Genomic DNA, 19,298 nt, shown 5'->3' with positions numbered 1-19,298 from the left:
TTGACTATTTTACAGGATGATGCAAGTTTCAGGTATTTCTTCACCTTTCATGAAAGCTGGGGTACAACATACTTATTCAGGATGCTACACGCTCCCCACTGCTGGAAGCTTGGCCATGTGCGGTACACAGTAGTTCAAATACCACTTTGTAATGAACCTGACCTCCATGGTTTATCAGCAGAGACTGGGCCTCAATTCTTCAGCATCAGAAGCACAGTTCTCTACCATTTGAGCTAAAGGAGTAACTCCAGTAGCTGGCAACAGTAGTAGACTCTTAAGCTCTGGACACAACACAGTCAGTGTGTGACATGACCATACAATTTTCTTGTGTTATTTGGAAATACTATGGTCAACTAACACCGTACCTTCTTATACAATAAAAAAAGTTGTCTCGATGATAGTCAGATGTTCAATACACATGTCCCTGGCCATATCAGGCTAAGATGGCGAGTCAAGCAATAAAGCCTGGGAACAGAATTCCTATTTTAATTCTCTATAGTAAGTGATTGAGACCCACATTTCTAGCCAGAAGACAACATTCCTTCCAATGCGGAAAGATCGTCATGGAGGAGGGCATGGGGTGAGAATTAAAGGCCATGCCTTCACTAGGAGCACTTCAACCCTACAGGAATACCAGTACCCTACTGGCAAAATGCCCCTTGTGATGATGGAGCTATGCCAACAATGCTGCGCTTCATACCAGGATAGCGAAACTACCTCCTAGGAACAAAACACATGAAAGTGCAACTTTGCCAGTATAGCTGCATCTACACTGCGGACTTCTGTTAGCCCAGCTATAGCTGTTAGGGATCACACTTTTTCCACAGCTCTCACCAACCCAGCAATGCCAGCAGAAATCTATAGGGTTCACCTGGCCTAAATCAGTACCAGCTAGTGAAAGATCGAACATTAATAAGAGTCAAGCTCAATGGCTCCAAAGCATCACAAAATTCAAATCCTGCCCTCCCCCTCCCCGCTTTTTGTGTGTGCGCAAAACCCATTCATATGGTGGTGGAGCCTTTCCCTCACAACACGTGCTTGACTGCTCTTTCAATACTGGCAGCCCTCTCTCACAAACAACCCTTCAATAAGGAGCCACTGTACATACAACATGAAAGGATGGCCTTGGGGATCAGGCATTGGACTGGAATTCAGAATTATCCTGGTTCTGTTCCTCATTCTGCTACAGATTCTCAGTGGGCCCTTGGACAAGTCATTTACTCTCCCTGTGCTTCCAAGTTCCACGTGTGCATAACAGCAATAGTAATTCTTCTGTGCTTCAGAGGAATGCTGTGAGGTTAAATCCATGACTGTTTGAGAGCAGCCGAGATCCAACACCGAGCACCACAGAAATGTTAATAAAAAAAAGCACGTGTTATGGAGGGAAAACAAACAGTCATAAGAAAACAGATGCCTGTTTCAATTCCCACATGGCTATTAGAAGCAACTGTGATTTAAGAAAGATTTTGCGCATAGTGAAAAAAATAAATTTGACCGAGTCCTTTTTAGGCCATGCTCAACTTTATATTAAAAACACATTTTTACGCATTAATGCAAAGCCACACATGGTAAGACAAAGGTGTATAAATGAACCAGTTGATCAGAAAAGGGTGGAAATATTGTTTCCTTAGTTTAATTTAAAAAAAAAAGTTACAGTGCACTCAACCTGCCAGTTTGACAAGGTTATGGGGCAGGTGATTAGTTCATCTCTGGGATGACATGAGAACAGAATGATTAGTAGCGTGAGATGGCAATGCGCAGCAACCAGGTCCTGGAGAGCTGCTTTGTTATTAGGCTAAACAATGCATCACTATTATGAGCAAGTCAAATGCACTAACTGCAATTTCCTTTGAAAGCTGAGCAGTGCATGATTACACTGGTCCACTTGGAGACTCCCTGCTGGCAGTTCAGTATTCTGTTATTGTTCTGAGCGCTACAGTTTTAATAGCATTTTATATAAAACAGCCTGACAATGTGTTCTTCATATTCAGTCTATGTGATGGCAGCTGTCATCTGATATTGGGAAATGAAACATTCTCTGTCCTGAAGCACAGCTATTAGCGCCCATACAAACACATGTTTTTGTTTGTCATTGGTCACCACCTCTCATGTCTAGGGGAGTCCATTTCCATTTCAAGAGCATTCTGACTTTGGAATGAGACACACTGCACGGGTGTGTTTATAACTCTGTTTTTTAGGACTCTTGGGAAGGTTTCTGTTGTCCATTTGGGTTTCTAGCAACATCTTTCAACTCTACCTGAGTATCTCTCAAGGCGCAAGCAAAGAAGAACAAAGTACTTCACCACTAGTGAAACTAGAAGAACTAAGAATGTAAAAGGGGACAAAAAGAGGCAAGCGTTAGAACCTCAGATGGCTGGTACAACAGAAAATAGAGAGGCTGCCCCCGCACCCCCCCCCCCCCATACATACACACACACACAAATATTCTGCTGGAGAAAGTGTAGGAGTTGGAGACAGGACAACTCTGTTCTATTCCTGTCTCTACTACAGAGTTGTTCTGAGAGCTTGGGCATGTCAATGACTTTTTTGTGCCTCAGTTTCCTCATCTGTAAAGGACAGCAGTATTTCCTTACCTCTCAGAGGCACAGTGAAACACATATTTGTGATGTACCATGAGATCGTCAAAAAGGTGGGGAGTGCAGAGAAGTGCAAACGTTTATTATTGTATATGGTAATGGTACCCAGAGGCCCCAATCAGGGTCTCATTGTAGGGGCTTTGTACAAACACATAGGTTTAAAAGCATTATTATTTAAAAGATTGAAATAAAGCTTTCCACCCACTTTAAGTTACTCCTACCAGAGGCTGCAGAAATATCATCTTTGCAGTTTCCTTCATCGACAACTGCGTGAGTGTCCCTCATTCTGGGTCTTCATCACTCATTGTATTACATGTTGCAGGTTGAGAGGTATTCTTTAGCCAGCAGGCAAAATTTTCAACACACCTAAGTGATTTAGGAATCTAAGTCCATTTTCCAAAAGTGACAGGCACATGGGAGCCTAAGTCCCACTGGCTTTCAAGGAGTCTTAGGGTCAAGTGTCCAAGTCTCTTTTTGAAATGGGACCTGGTTGTTTTTGAAAATTTTGCCTTATGCTTCTCAGTTAGTTTGATATAAAATTAACATTAAAATGTTATCAATACCAGGTTTTCTTCCCACTAAAGATTTAACAAGTGCTTAAAGCGTATTTTAAACTTTATTTTGTACAAGAGTCATTTAAGTAACACCACAAAATCATTTCATTGTCCTTTTCCTTATGTTTGTCCTGCACAGAATAGATCATCAAGAGTTTGTTTAAACACGATAAAACAAACAAACAAAACCAAGTACTGATCCAGCATATTTTGAGTCCAGGAACATTTGTAGCCCTCTTGGTGAGTTTGCCATATAATGCAATCTTAAAAGAGAAAGAAAACCTATTTGTCTCAATTGAATTTTTTTTTTTTTAAGTAGTGAAGAAATACAATACTTAAATCATTATACTAGTAACACTGATGAGCCAGGTATGTAGGTATGTGTCAAGAAAGCATCCTTCTTACAATTCTAGCAAAGCACAACCTTCATGATCAAATGGGGTAGAGCCTAATCAATGACACAGGCAAAAGAGGCTGTAGCCTAGGACAGCTAATAACTGTGAACATCTAGAAACCCACTTATGGCATTTTAGTAGAATTAAAAAAAAAAAAAAAAAAGAACATTACAGTACTGTTTTAATCACTGGGAATGATTTAACTGGAAAGGAGATGAACAGTGATGTTGTGCCATGGAACACTGTCAAATGTGGTTTAACACCTCAAAATACTATAAACAATGAGGAAAAATCAAAGTTAAAGCATATGCTCAAGTACATGTACACACACCATGTACAGTGTTCTGCATTTATTATGCCTCGCATTTTGCGCTATTTTGCCCATTCATGGCCTTATTTAATAGCCTTTTTCTAAAGGCCATTGATCACATTCACAATTTGAAGCCCATTTAAATAGCCACTTTGCTTCATGGGACCATTAAAATCTTGTAATAAGTGATCCGTCACTGATCATATAATTTGGGGATCTTTTCATATTTAAATTATTGTCTAATGGATGGGTCTGACCTCCACCAAAATTAACAGGAGTCTTTCCAATGGGCACAGGCTCAGGCCTTTAATGAACCAACATGAGTTCCTAAATCGTAGGGCTGGAAGACTCCTTGTGCATCATTCATTCCAGGCCCCTTTCCAATAATTGCACAAAGGGGACACAAGTAGAGTTTTATTGAGCTGTGACAGCTTCAGAACTACTGATTTGTAGGGTGACAGCTATATTCAAACCCTTTCCTTAAAGATTCTTATCCTTTGTTTGGCACAAGGCTTTCTCAGCCATAGAATCACAGAAGTGCAGAACTGGAAGGCACCTCAATAGATCTTCTAGACCAGTGTTTTTCAACCTTTTTGACACCAGGGATTGGCTTGCTGCCTTCCTAAACTGTCAGGGTGATCTCATGGACTGGCTATGGGGGAAACTCTGATTTCTAGTGCAGTCCCCTGCACTCATGACAGGATTAAGTAATAACTAGACCATCCCTGACGGGTATTTGTCTAACTTGTTCTTAAAACCCCCAATGATGGAGGTTCCACAACTTCTGGAGGCAAATTTGTTCTAGTGTTTAACCACCCTGACAGTTAGGAAGTTTTTCTTAATGTCCAACCTAAACTGCCCTTGCTGCAAATTAAGCCCATTGCTCCTTGTCCTACCCTTAAAGGTTATGGAGAAAATTTTTTAACTTCCTCCTTGTAACAACCTTTTATGTACTTGAAAACTGTTATGTCCCTTCTCAGTCTAGTCTTCTCTTCACTAATGGAAGAGGGGGGGAGGGATAGCTCAGTGGTTTGAGCATTGGCCTGCTAAACCCAGGATTATGAGTTCAGTCCTTGAGGAGGCCATTTAGGGAACTGGGGTAAAAATCTGTCTGGGGATTGGTCCTGCCCTGAACAGGGGGTTGGATTAGATGACCTACTGAGGTCCCTTCCAACCCTGATAGTCTATGATTCTATGAAACAAACCCAGTTTTTTCAATCCTCCCTCAGAGCTCATGTTTTCTAGACCTTTAATCATTTTTGTTGCTCCTCTCTGGACTTTCTCCAAATTTGTCCACATCTTTCATGAAATGTGGTGCCCAGAACTCGACACAATAGTCCACTTGAGGCCTAATCAGTGCGGAGTAAAGTAGAAGAATTACTTCTTGTCCTGTTTACAAACTCCTGCTGATACATCCCAGAATATTTGCTTTTTTTGCAACAGTGTTACATTAATGACTCCCATTTAGCTTGTGATTCACTATAAGGAGACTAAATGCCTACACAAGGAGTACAATAACCACCAAGTAACATGTGAACATGGAGTAGCTTTTTTCCTATTGGAAAACTAAGGTGAGCATTCTCTGTCAAGTATGGTCTCATCACATGACTATTATCACAGTAGGGACAGGGTTTCAAGTAGTCTGCATTAACCAAAGGATAATTATTACTGACGGGCGTACCATCGCAGAGCCAAACCAAGATAGAATAAGGCATTGTGCAGACATAATATTTGCTGCTAAATTACATCAAATACATAAATAGAACTTCCAAGGAAGGGTTAACTAGTTAGTTTGGCTAATGTTGTGGTCAACCGCAGTAAGAAAAACACCAGTATAGAACCTTTCCAAGTTGTAATCAATCAATCTGCACAATACGAGTGAGATGGAGATAACATTTACCCCAATTTCACAGGTATGGAAATAGACACAGATCCGCTGCACCAGAGCTCTGTCCCAAAGCTCCTTTATTCTAGTCCAATGCCCAAGAAGCTAGGGCTGACCTCTAGTTTAAGATAGCAGCCTTGAAAACACTCTGTAGCATATGCTAGTTTTTAACAGCTTAGGAACTAGGGTCATGCAAAATCATCATAAGGAAACTCAAAGGCCCAAGAAACTAGGAAGAAGGCAGCTTCCCCTCCCCATTCTTATACCTCCAGCCTTTCTTTGATATTCCATCTCCAAAGTCAATGGTTAAATTGTATAATCTCAGCCGGAAAATGTTTTTGCACTTGTTAATGGAGATGAACAGCCATACTTAATGATACTGGATGGAAAGCAATACCAAGTGAAACAAACTGCTAGGATATCATCCAGTGATAACAAGAACATCTCAACATGCCTGTGTGATAACAGGGAACCACACACAGCTCAAAGTAACAAAGTTTACTTCTACTTTTCTGAATAGCATTTTGTATGGAAAAGGTGAGACTCCAGACCAACAGCACTAGATCCCAAGGCATCAAGATTCCACTACGGGATTCACTGTCAAAGTCCTGAGTGAGACTCCCAAGTGGTTCTGAGACATTTATGCTGATCAACTTGGCTAAGCCTGTACCTCGTCACTCTGTTTTTTCCAGGAAAACGATCAAGTCAGGTGCCAGGTCAACCCACATTCTCTGTAACCTCCTCGGCAGTCAATTGATACAACTCTGCTCAGTACTTAGAGAGAGATTTGTTCATGGCAGTCATCAAGCCATCAGAATATTATGACATCTGCATGTCAGTCAGATACAAAATGAAAAGAAAAATATTTCCTACATCATACGAAAAGGTGTAAGTATAGATTCAACAAAACTCAACTACTCTTTGTGAATTACTAGGCCTCTCTGATACATCCTTTGTTGTGGGAATCATGCACTGGCTTTGCAGGTAGATGGTCATCAGGATTCTCATTGTTCTATCCCATTACTAACTACCATCTTCCTACACACAATGTAGTTCATCCCAGCTCCACACTGCACTGTAGAAATCCAGAAGAATGTGTTAATTTTATTCACAGGGAAGCTTTTTCAGCCTCTGCTGATACTGCTAACTTTTGCCCCCAAATTTAGGCCCTCCTAAAAATACAAATACAAAATTTACTGATGTTTCAATGTATCTTTCTTTGGTCTATAGACAGCTAAATAAGTATTTTTAAAGGCCTTGCCTCTAACTCTCACCCACAGTATAACCGTGTGCAGCTTTAGGAGAGAAAAAGTGTGCACAACTTCACACTTTTCCTAGAGGAGTACACATGAGCGAGCCAGAAACGCTGTTTAAGACATAGTCTGGCCTGTGAACAAGACCAGGGGATAGGAGTTCCTCTCTACCTTAAATAGTCATATGGCCCCCTCCCCATAGAATCAAAGCACATCACAATCTTTAATGTATTCATCCTCACGTACCCCTGTGCTATCAGCCTCATTTTACAAATGGAGGACTAAGGCCCAGAGAGACTAAAGACCAGACTTCTAAAGGTATTTAGTCATTTGAAAGTTCAGATAGCCACTTAGTGGGATTTTCCAAAGTGACTCGGTGCTGAACTTCCATTGATTTCAATGAATTTTAGATGCCTAAATACCTTGAAAAATCTGGCACTAGGTTAGTTGCCCAAGGTCACGCCGAAGTCTGTGGCGGAACAGAAAACTGAAGCTGGATTCTAAGTTGATACCCTGACCAATGGGCAGTCCTTCCTCCACTACAACTAGGAGGAATATTCAGGTTTCTCTGTGACCAGTGTACAACATTGCTAAGATCCTTTGGCACATGCTGCTATTTTGAAAAACCCTGGGACAGAAAAGACAGTGACGTTGTCCCAGATACAGTTTTATAAAGCCTGTACATTCTTTACGACTTGTTACATTCGGAGACAGACAGCCACGCCTGAGTTTTAACTGGCTTATCCACCTCCCAACTTGTAAACATTCCTATTTTTAGTACCAATACCTGTGAATCCCCAACCTGACAGAACCAGCAAGAACCTCTAAGGTTCAGAAATTCCACTGGGAACAAGTAAATGAATTAAAAAAAAAATCAACTCACCTATTTTAATACTTTATAAGGAAGACTTTGAAGCTACATTTTGTAACTTAGCTGGCACTGTTTTGGATACACAATTACAGTAAATTTCTAAGGCCTGGTCCACACTAACCCCACACTTCGAACTAAGATATGCAACTTCAGCTACGTGAATAACGTAGCTGAAGTCGAAGTACCTTAGTTCGAACTTACCGCGGGTCCAGACGCAGCAGGCAGGCTCCCCCGTCGACTCCGCGTACATCTCTCGCGGAGCAGGAGTACCAGCGTCGATGGCGAGCACTTCCGGGATCGATCCCAGAAGATCGATTGCTTACCGCTGGACCCGGAGGTAAGTATAGATGTACCCTAACAGAGGTGCCCAAACTTTCCAACAATGAGAAAAACACCCACAATGCATTTGAAATCACATTTATTAAAAAACAAATCTACACATATATAAGCAGCTTTTTCTTATCTTCCTCGACACCCCAGTACAGATTGATTGTGGAGTTCACTGACAATGACAGCCTGCAATTCCTCGGTCCCTCCCGACATCTCCCTGCGGTTATAGTATTTCATATTAGTCTGCATCTTAAATGGGGCTTTGCAATCATGTTAAGCTTACTCAATTGGTCTATCATGATTGAAACACGCCGGCTTTCTGCCCATCAAGACAGGCAGGTCCTTAGAGATTTCTATAATACAGTAAGTGTAGTTCACCAAAGACAGCCCAAAAATAGTTGCAAATAGTTTGACTACCGCATGAATCTAGACTTCATCATTACTAGATTCTGCCAGCTTGAGCTAAACAGCACTTTTGACACCTCAACATTACCAGCACAAGCCTTCTAAGATGGACTGCTTCTAAACTGCAAGCTTTTATTTACATAAGAACATAACATAAGAACGGCCGTACTGGGTCAGACCAAAGGTCCATCTAGCCCAGTATCCTGTCTACCGACAGTGGCCCAATGCCAGGTGCCCCAGAGGGAGTGAACCTAACAGGCAATGATCAAGTGATCTCTCTCCTGCCATCCATCTCCACCCTCTGACAGACAGAGGCTAGGGACACCATTCCTTATCTGTCCTGGCTAATAGCCATTAATGGACTTAACCACCATGAATTTATCCAGTTCTCTTTTAAACTCTGTTATAGTCCTAGCCTTCACAGCCTCCTCAGGTAAGGAGTTCCACAAGTTGACTGTGCGCTGCGTGAAGAAGAACTTCCTTTTATTTGTTTTAAACCTGCTGCCTATTAATTTCATTTGATGACCCCTAGTTCTTGTATTTAATCTTTAGTTACATATATTTAACAGATGAAAGTGAGGAAGTGAATTCCGGCCTGTAAGGCATTAATGGATTTGGATGGCAGAATAAATCTTTTTTATCAAGTAGTACAAGATGTTTATTATACATCAAACCTCAAAAGTGAACTTAGATTCCAGTTGCCATGGCCAGTACAGTAAGTTTTGCATAGAAGATCTGGAACGAACCGGAAATTGGTTAGGTCTCTTTTGCAACCGAACAATCTTTAGTGCCTTTATGCTATAAGAAAACATGTTTGTTTGTTAATTGTTTTCTCTCTTAATAACGATATCTTCTAATTAGTTACACAAAAGTGAGTTGAGCTCTGGAAAAGAAAGATCTTTCTACTTAGAAATGACAACTGCTACTTACAAGCTTTGCTCTGTTGATTTTAAACTGAAATGAATAGAGTTATTTCCTCACTAACATTCTTGTTGTGTAATTCTTCCTTTACCAGCATTCAATTATCAGCAGATCAGAGCCGGAGTTTACTAATGTTGGCAATAAACAAAAGAACAAATCCGTGCTGTGTTTCCTCTGAAAAAAGAAACAGCAATGCTTGTCCAAAGGTATTAAAACAGTAACACTGAGGCATGCGAGATTAGTAGGAAATGAGGTATTAAATAAATGTATTAGTATGCCCAGCAGATAATTCCACTGTAAAAAACCAGAATGGTTTATATTTTTATAAAACAGAAATGGGGTATTGTCAAATAGGTCTAGGCCTTAAATACTGGACCTAATCTAAACTACAGTACATTGAGGGACTATCCTATTGAGTCTAAAAAACGTGTCAATGAACAACTTGACAACATTGTCACTAAGAAGTCGTCATAAAAACACAACAGTCACAGTTCATGTAAGACAGACAGGGTGGGTGAGGTAATATCTTTTATTGGACCAACTTCTGTTGGTGAGAGAGACATGCTTTTGAGCTTACACCCAGCTCTTCTTCCAGTCTGGGAAACTAAGGCCATGTCTACATTACTGCCTATGTCAGCAAAACGTATGTCATTCAAGGGCGTGAATATTCCACCACCCCAGAGCGACATAAGTTACACTGACATAGGCAGTCATGTGTACAGTGCTATGTCAGCAGGAGAGCTTCTCCCGCAGACATAGCTTATGCTCGCTGGGGTGATTTTATTATGCTGACGAGAGAGCCATCTCCCATCCTTATAGAGTGTCTTCACCAGGTGCGTTGCAGTGGCGTAGCTGTATCAGCACAGCTGTGCCACTTCAGCACTGTACATGTAGACATGGCTTAACTCAGAACGTCATTGCTAAATACAAGGTGGAACAGATTGTTTAGCATAAGTAGTTAACATGCATTTCAAGGGACAATTCAAGGTGAAGTGGCCTGTTAACATCCCTCCAGTCATAGGAAGGAAAGGAAAGGGGAAGGAGCAGCCTGAAGAAGGGGCTGTTAGTGGGTTACAGATTGTTGCAATAAGTCATAAATCCAGTATCTCTATTCAGTCCATGATAAGTTATACGATATTGTTGTTCTGTTGCTGAAGATTCAGACATCCAACCAGCAGAGGGAGCAGCTAGAAATCAGAAGAGAGCGTATTTTTCATTTACACACACACACACACACACACACACACACACACCCCATTTTCCATCTGAACACTTCAAAGTGCTGAACAAACATTAAGTCTAAGAATATTTCAATGAGGTAGGTAGGGTTCACACATCACTGGGCATTTAACTTACCCTACTAATCTTGCACCGCACACACCAAGGAAATGCAGTGGGGCAAAACAGCAGCTGTGCCAATGCGAACAGTTTAGGATAGAAAGCGTAGAAGAATACCACATTCATTTGAAACTACAGCGGGAATTTAGATGCTCAGAATGTAATTGCCCACATTCAAATCTAGAAAAGAACCCTGGGTTTAACAGCCCTAGTCAATGACAAAGACTCGTCAGAACCTCAGGTTTACTTGATGTCTGAAAGACAGCATCTCCCTCCAGCAACACAGTGCTTCATGGCACAAAGCTGGGGATTTGAATGTTTCAACTGAATTCCATGCAGGTTCTAGCTACATGTTCCTCCCATCTTCTCAGGCCATGTCTACACTCCCACTTACGTCGGCAAAACTTATGTCTTTCAGGGGTGTGAAATAACACCTCCCCCAAGCGACAAGTTTCACCAGCGTGTCACTGTCCACAGAGCTTCTCCTGCCGACAGAGCTACCACCACTCGGTGGTGGTGGTTTAATTATGTTGACGGGAGAATTCTCTCCTGTCAGCACAGAGCGGCTACACGCAAGGTCTTACAGCGGAGCAGCTGCCGCAGTACAGCTGCGCCACTGTAAGCTCTCCAGTGTAGACATGACCTCACATGGCTCAACTTGCAAGGTCTGACAGGATTCACAGGTCAAGGCTTCAGGCAATGGTAACAACAAACATTGACACACTGGCCATATGTCAGAAGAATAGAGGAAGGGAGGTGGATGAGAAACAATGTTTGCAGATAAACTATATAAAAAAAGACCAGATCAGCAGGGCGGAAACCTGTTATTTCCAAGGTCCTAAGTATTATAAACACTGGATAATGTCCTCTAAGAGCCGTCGATGGAATTTACCCTTCATAAGCATAAATGGCTGCTCTTCCTAGTGACAGAGCCATGTTCTCAAGCTGGCAAAGTGAAATTCAGTCTCTGTTCCTTCTGCTCACCCCTAACTTGCTTGCTGGATAGTGGGTGCTGGGTCTCTCTAGCGGAGTTCAGTACTGAACACAGCCAGTGCTCTTGGCAGCAGTCAGAGCATGCAGAGGCACATGGCCGAGTGCTTTGGGGAATCGCTGAGCTGGGGGGACAGGGAGGAGAAAAGAAGCCATTTCTCCATGAGCCTTTAAGGCCTAACCTATCCACCACCCCCATGCCTCAACAATGCAATGTGTGGTCATAGTAGACAGTGCAGGAGATAGATTAGACTGCTAAGTCACAGTCCTTACATTTCTGATGTCACACACAGGTCCTTGAAAAATCTCCTCCATACCACTATTCATGGGGGGGAGGAGGGAGGGGAAGAGAACCCAAACAAGCCCAACCCCATCCCAATGTTTTGGGATTATACGTACTCTCTTATCTGTAGAAGCCTTTTGTTGACCCCCTAGAACAGGGGTTCTCAAACTGGGCGTTGGGACCCCTCAGGGGGTCACGAGGTTATGACATGGGGGGGGTCGCAAGCTGTCAGCTTCCACCACAAACCCTGCTTTTCCTCCAGCACTTATAATGGTGTTAAATATCTTTTTAAAGTGTTTTTAATTTATGGGGGACGAGGGGGTCGCACTCAGAGGCTTGGTATGTGAAAGGTACAAAGTTTGAGAACACTGCCCTAGAACCTACAGAATTATGGAACTGGAAATAAGAGTCATTGAGTAGCAGTAAGAACTTGCCTTTGGATAGAAGATCTAGCATTTGACAAAAGCTGGACACGATCTCTGTCTCGCAACAGGGAATCAGACATAAGAGGGTGACTTGCCCAGCGTTACACAATGGCAGATTTGGAAATGGACCACAGATCTCTTGAATACCAGCTCCTAACATCTAGAACATGCTGTAGTGTTCCCCCATAACTGGATAAATTTTAAAATCTTCTTCACACTATCACATCACAAGGTCTGAAACTTAAGAGTGTTAAACCATCTTCCATTAAATTATTTCCAGCCCAGACATTTATGAGAAAACAAGTGATAGTGCAAAGAGAAGATATTTATACTCAAAGCACCAACAAATTGTTCATTTGCAGGCCTATTAAGATTGGTTCAAAGAATAAACTCACACCTCTACTAAAAAGTTCCCTCTATTTAGTTTTCCCCAATGAGAAACCAATTTAGACACAGATATGTCGTTTGTTGTACTTGTCTCTTTGTTACATTTTGAGTAGCCAAAGTTTAAAAACAAAAACCCAAAAATAAATAAATAAATCTTTTGGTTTGTAAACATACCCTCCACCCCAAATCAATACCTTTCAACTTCACCCTGATTATAAAGTAATGTTATTCCAGCCCCAAATTGGACCCACAGACTGGTTTATTTCACTCTTTACTACTAAACCTTGGCAGCCGAAAATCAGGCAACTGATGGGTTTAGAAATCTTTACAGAGACTCAATAAATTAATCCCATCAATGTTACTTATCTCATCTCAAACTCATTTTTCTTCTGGTCTCTCTTGTTTCTGCATTTGGGAGCTGTCACATGGTCTTGCATGGCCAATGTCTCAGATGAGGGGTTTGGCAGGGTAAAAGATCATCTTATGCTTACTTCACCCCTCTTGAATTGTCTTTTTAATTAGCTGTTTGACAACTCAGAAGGGATGGGGTACATGTTGACCTATTGACCCCAGAAAGGTGATAGTGTGAAGCACTGTTCAGAAGCCACAAATATCAATAGCAATAAAAGATATGTAGACACACATGTACACTATACACACACATATACATACATTATATATAAACTCTCAAGACATTGTAAAATTGGATTGGATCATGAATGATAAGAAGGGAGGGACTTATCAACAGACTAATTATCATGATTCCAGGATGTATCTTTGCTCAAAAGGTTTGGGAGACACCCACCACCACGGCCCCCACCACCAGATGTCTCACAGGACTCAAACTCAACTCTGTGACTGTATTTTTAAATTCATTCGAAAGACAAGATGCCTCTGCCTTCCTTTTCCCTGTTACCTTCCTTGCTAGTACTTAGAGTGTGTATTTAGATTCTAACTCCTGGACTGGAGAGGAGGATGTAACTAGAACATCTGAAGCAGGAGGTAAGCGAAGGTGACAAACAGGGCAACATATCAACCAATGAATAGGATTTATTAAACTGAAAGCCCTCCTATAGGTCACTCGTGGTGCATCACCTCATTGTAAGGAGCAGTTTAATTTTTACCACCGCAGCAGGAATGGGATATGGAGGTGGGGGGTATTTGGTGCTGGTGGAATAGAAGCTGCTCTTGATACAGCACCATACAGGTAAATGTGCATGGTGCTTTGCAGACATACAAGAAACCAGCTCCCCAAAGAGCTCGCATTTGAAAAAGACAACGTGCACAAAAAGAAAGAGGGAAAGGGTGCAATATTAAAACTAAGTGATTTAACAGTGGTGGGGGTGATTTTTGCAGCACCCAAAAGCATGCTGTGTGCTTTACAGAATACAAACAGACAAGGTCCCTGCCACCGAGAAGTTTACAAGACAAATTTAGACATGCTTGGGCTTGGGAGAATTCAGGTTTTTTTGGTTTTATAATTTTGATGGATAATATTGATGTTTATTTTTAAGCTTTTTGTAAAAAAGATTTGTATCAATTGAAATTTTCCACAGTTGCACAAAATTATGGGTTTTAAACATTTTTTAATTTTTAGCAATTTACATTTTCAGAGTTGTGGAAAATTACAGGGGGAGGTCAGACAATAGGAAAGATCAGAAAATTATTTAATTACAGTAGACAGAGATTCAAACAGTTAAAGTTTTATAACCATTAACGCAGAAATTGTCAACATCACATATGAAAATATACAAAGTAAATACTCTGAAATCAAACTAAGAAATTCTCAAGCAGCATTTTTCTTACTTTACCTATCTGTAAATTCTGATAATCATTGATAGAAATATTTTTTCATTGGTTCGTGTGTGTACGGTGCAATTAATGTTTACCAACAAAAAAATCTAATTCTTCCAAGCCTAGACCTGATGCAAAAAAGAGAGCAGCAAACAATGGGGGAAACAACAAAGGTAACAGCAGGAAAATTGTGTTGATCTCAGTTTTGGTATGTGCAGATCTCAACTGTGCCATTAAAAATATATGATCCAGATCTTCAGCTGGTGTGAATCCCTGTAAGTCTACCAACTTCATTGCAGTGCACCGATTTACACCAATTATGAATCTGGCTCATATTTCAGTGTAGCTCCATTGAAGACAGTAGGCCTAAAGAGATTAATATCAGCTGAGGACCTGGCTCATAGATATATTGTCACACTGTATTTTATCTGAGAGCTTTGCTGTTATTTACCCTTTGTCCATCTGCCATTTCAAAATTAACATTTGCTAATTTTAAAACACAACTTGTACTTTTTTTTTTTTTTTTTTTTTTTTTTTAAAAGGCCTGCCTCCGTTCATCCCATGTTTAGCCTGGGTCTCACCCTTTCCTTTCATTAACTGCCCTCTTACTGATACCCATCAGATTACTTCCACGGTTACTTCGTTTTAAAAATAAATGCGTTTATTGTAATGCGAGCTCAAGTAAATGAATACTGAATGCGGGCATGAGAACTGGGGTGGGCTACAAGTGGGTCAGATGTATGCTTCAGAATTCATCACAGTTCACTCATCTTCCCCCAGAATGAGAATCTCACTGTGAGGGCGAGTCTGAAGAGCTCAAAACTACTGATCTCAGGATATTGATCATTTCACTACTAGATCCCTGGCTCAAATCCATCCCAGACCAACGTGTACCAAAAGGCATCACCGCTTAACGGCAATATGGCAGCAAAGGTGAAGACTCGCTCTGCGGTCTCACTGGACACATCACAGATAGCAAAGGCTACCACAGCAACTGGCACTTTTAATATCTCTGCACAAAAGGCTTAATGGGTGCGGAGGTTCAATTCCCTACTCATCCTCCGGATTGGTCGCTTCAAAATGAGGTTCAGTAACACTAGTGGGAAGGAGTAGGAATTCTGTCCTGTGGGTAAGTAGAGAGCTTTGGGTTCATGATCATCAAGCCACCATCATGTTCACTTTAAAGAAGATCGGAATGGGGGGGGAGGAAGTATGTTGATAGATCAACCCAGTTATCTGCTCCCACTTTCATGCCTGATCCTTCATTGTGCGGGCTACCTCCATCAGAACAGAAGCTCCTTGGGGCAAGGATCTTGGTTTCCTAAGCACCTGTGAAGCACGGTAACACTATATACTGAAAACACTACTTAAGGAGTGAGTCACCAGAAGATTGACACTACACTGCCACCACCTTCTATCCCTAAATCCCTACCAACAGCAGCAATATATATATATATATATATATATATATATATATATATATATATATATATAAAAAAAAAAAGAGGGAATGAATGAAATCTTTTAAAAAACAAAGCATAAAATCCTCTCCAAGCAGAGTTTTGACCCTGAAAAGGGACAAGTGCCAGAGACTCCATCAAGATTCTTAGGGACTTTGCTATTGCTTCTAATTATACATGGAAGGTGCTCCAATACGACAGTGATGAGCAACAGTATGAAACCTGAAGGTTGATAAAGTACAACCTAAAATGCAAGATACGGTACTGCACACAAACGCAAGAGATGTATATTGCAACCTTAAGTGTATTCATGGTTGCCAAATTTTGTGGACAAGAAATGTAACTTTAAGCTGGAAGAAAACTGGACAATCTTTGAACTTGAAAAACAATCTGTTTGTTAGGAGCCACCGATTTAAAGGTTCAAAATGTTGACTTTAACATAGCATAAAAGATTAATAATAATATTAATACCTCACCCACCTTTTCTCCCTAATATCTGGGACTAACACTGCATACAACAATGGAAGACTGTAATGCTGACATGAAGCATCAGAAAACAGTGACTTGATTAGCAATTAAATGGAACAAAGGTTAGCAGTCACTTTTAATTAGTAATGAAACTGTACATTAAAAAAGACATTTAAGATTTAAGCCTTTAATACCCTGTTGAGTATTCAGAGGCAGCAGTAAACAAGGTGCTGATATACATTACACTGCAAACAATGCCAGTGTTGAGCCAACTGGGATGAGCCACAAATCAGAGTGAAATTTCAATGCAAGAAGTTTAACGGTAAGAGATAAGGGACTGCAATCAAATTACACCACAAACAGGTCCATTCATTCGTAAGCATTATTGAACAGAGCAGATTGAATTACAGAATGGAATGAAACCATTTAGAAAAATAATGCTAACTTATTCGCTCTCCTCTTGCCTGCAAAAGTCCCCTGTCTTTAAACATAAATGCTATTTGGGATGATTCAGTGAAGAAAAGTGAAATACAAATTATCAGGCTCAGAAAACCGAAAAAGAGTTTGGGTTATTTACCTCCCACTCTATCCACGTAAACCAACAAATGTCAACAACCTGACTATATTTTTATATAGATATAGCATGCATTTGCAATTCAAATTGTTTTCCTCTGAGGCGCCTTGGCAGAATACATATATATTTTTATAGACTGGCCAAAATAATAAGAAAAAAATATTCTCATACTCTGCCTGCCACAGCATTTTTTCTTCTTCAGATACCTCTCACAAACCACAATGCTTAATAAATAAATAATAAAATACAGGACTGTAATATTGCAACAATGCATGCACTTCAATCCCTTCTTATTCCAGAGTACTCAGCATTTAAAAAGCACCCTTAAAAGAGCAAATCGTGTAAGGGGTGTTTGTTTTAAATAAGTGCTGGGGGGAAAAAAAAAAAAAAAAAAAAAAAAACAACCCACACCACTCCTCCTCCTGCTTCTGCTCTCGTCTTTGTTGTCCAGACCGATCGCCTTTTTATTTATTTACTTTTCTTTAAATTAAAAAACAAAACTTTCCATGGCTCACCCCCCTCTCCCCCCCGGCACATTCCCCACACCTGTTTTCATTCATCCATTCATTTACAAGAACCAGCTCCCCGGCGACATATGCATGTTAAAAGAACAGAACAGCAAAACAAGGGGAGACAGACAAACTGAGGTTTTCTTAAAAATACATATTAAACAAAAAAGCAAAGAAAAAATAAAACCAATAAAACACACACACACCCCTTCCAACGTTTGGAGACAAGGAAGAAAAAAAATGCAAAAGAACCAAGTTGTTTTCCCCCTCCCCCCTCTATCCTAGCTTCTGCAATGGAATTAGCCACGGGAATCGGATCTCACTGGCAGCCTCTTTTATCTTTCATTTTTGCTCCCCTTATTTATTTCTCTGGCACTTACCTGGTCTTGGAGGAAAGGAAAGCAAGTTTGATTAATCCATAGGTAAACAACTGGACGCTCTCCTTGGCTATGCTGGCTACTTTGAGCCTGTGCTCTAAAATGTGCAGCTCCATCTTTTCCTTTTTCTCATTTGTAGTTCATCTAGGTTGGGGTTTAATTTTTTTATTAATCTATGTTGTTAAAAAAAGGGAAGGTTTTTTTTTTTTTTAATTATTTTCTTCTTCTTCTCCCCCTTTAAGACTCCAGGAAAAGGGAGGGAGCAGGGGGGTGGGAGAAGCCGATGTGAAAGTTAGAGAGAGATTTAAAGCAAGAGAAGACGGGCAGAGGGGGAAGCTAAGCAAAGGACCAGAGGCAAAAGGAGTTAAGGGAGCTCAGAGGCAGCAAAAACTCCAAAGTGCAGAAAGCAGCTGGTGTTACAGTGTAACAAACAACTTGCCACTCAAACGGACCTCCACTGGGCATGCGCTCTCCGGTTGGTGCATGCTGGGAGTTGTAGTCCATTGGGGGAGGGACCCTGTAGCCTCGGGCTTCCATGGGTTTAATACAGACCTGGAGCAAAGAGGTCTCAGGGGTGTGTGTTCAGACCTCCCAACTGAGTTACTGCGGGAAGCGTGTGTGAGTTTTATTCTGTGGCAGTTTTGGAAGCATCTTCCCCTAGGTTTTGCTGTAGTTTTCAGCCGGCTGACAATGCATGTGCATATACACACACAGGCAACACTGCTTCTACGCTAATTGTCCCAATCCAACAACAACAACAAATACACAAGTGGTCCTACGGACGGCAATGGGGCAACTCCCTTATGTAAAGTTAAGCCTGTATGTAAAGCAGCGGTTCTCAACCTGCGGCCCAAACGGCGCACAGCTGCGGCCCACGTGATATCCTCAGGGACATACATACAGGTAGTATATATATTGTGTGGATGCAGCCCACGTAACTCTCAGAGAGCTGCATATGCAGCCCACAATGGTAAATAGGTTGAGAACCACTGATGTGAAGACAGACAGGGCCTGAAAGACTGCTAGAAGATGCCACGGACCAGAAAAGCCAGAGGTGGGAAGAATTTGGAGGCTCTAAATAAGAAGTTATGACGCCATTTCAAACCTCATCAGCTTATTCTCACCATCATGTTTAATGTGTGTCACTTACCTACTCCTACATAGAGACAAAA

At 41.1% G+C, this 19,298-nt stretch overlaps 1 protein-coding gene across 7 annotated transcripts in view; it reads right to left on the bottom strand.

Annotated features, from left to right (window-relative positions):
- CASTOR2 (cytosolic arginine sensor for mTORC1 subunit 2) overlaps positions 1-18,589 on the bottom strand; it is a 197,346-nt gene extending 178,757 nt beyond the window's left edge. For 4 of the 7 annotated variants that reach the window (XR_010593920.1, XR_010593919.1, XM_065573383.1 and 1 more), the window contains exon 1: positions 18,130-18,589. Coding sequence is in view for 5 of the 7 variants with exons in the window: in XM_065573383.1 (XP_065429455.1) it covers positions 18,130-18,242 (113 nt within the window). In the remaining 2 variants the exon portion in view is untranslated. Of the gene's footprint in view, positions 1-17,411; positions 17,637-18,129 lie in introns of those variants that run through there. The other 3 variants (XM_065573386.1, XM_065573385.1, XM_065573384.1) reach the window with 2 other exon arrangements.
- Positions 18,590-19,298: the final 709 nt, after the last annotated feature.

The sequence above is a fragment of the Chrysemys picta genome, chromosome 19 (genome assembly GCF_011386835.1).
Source record: "Chrysemys picta bellii isolate R12L10 chromosome 19, ASM1138683v2, whole genome shotgun sequence".
Lineage (NCBI taxonomy): Eukaryota > Metazoa > Chordata > Testudines > Emydidae > Chrysemys > Chrysemys picta.
Note: the sequence above shows the minus strand (reverse complement) of the source record. Positions and strands in the feature narration are given on the sequence as shown.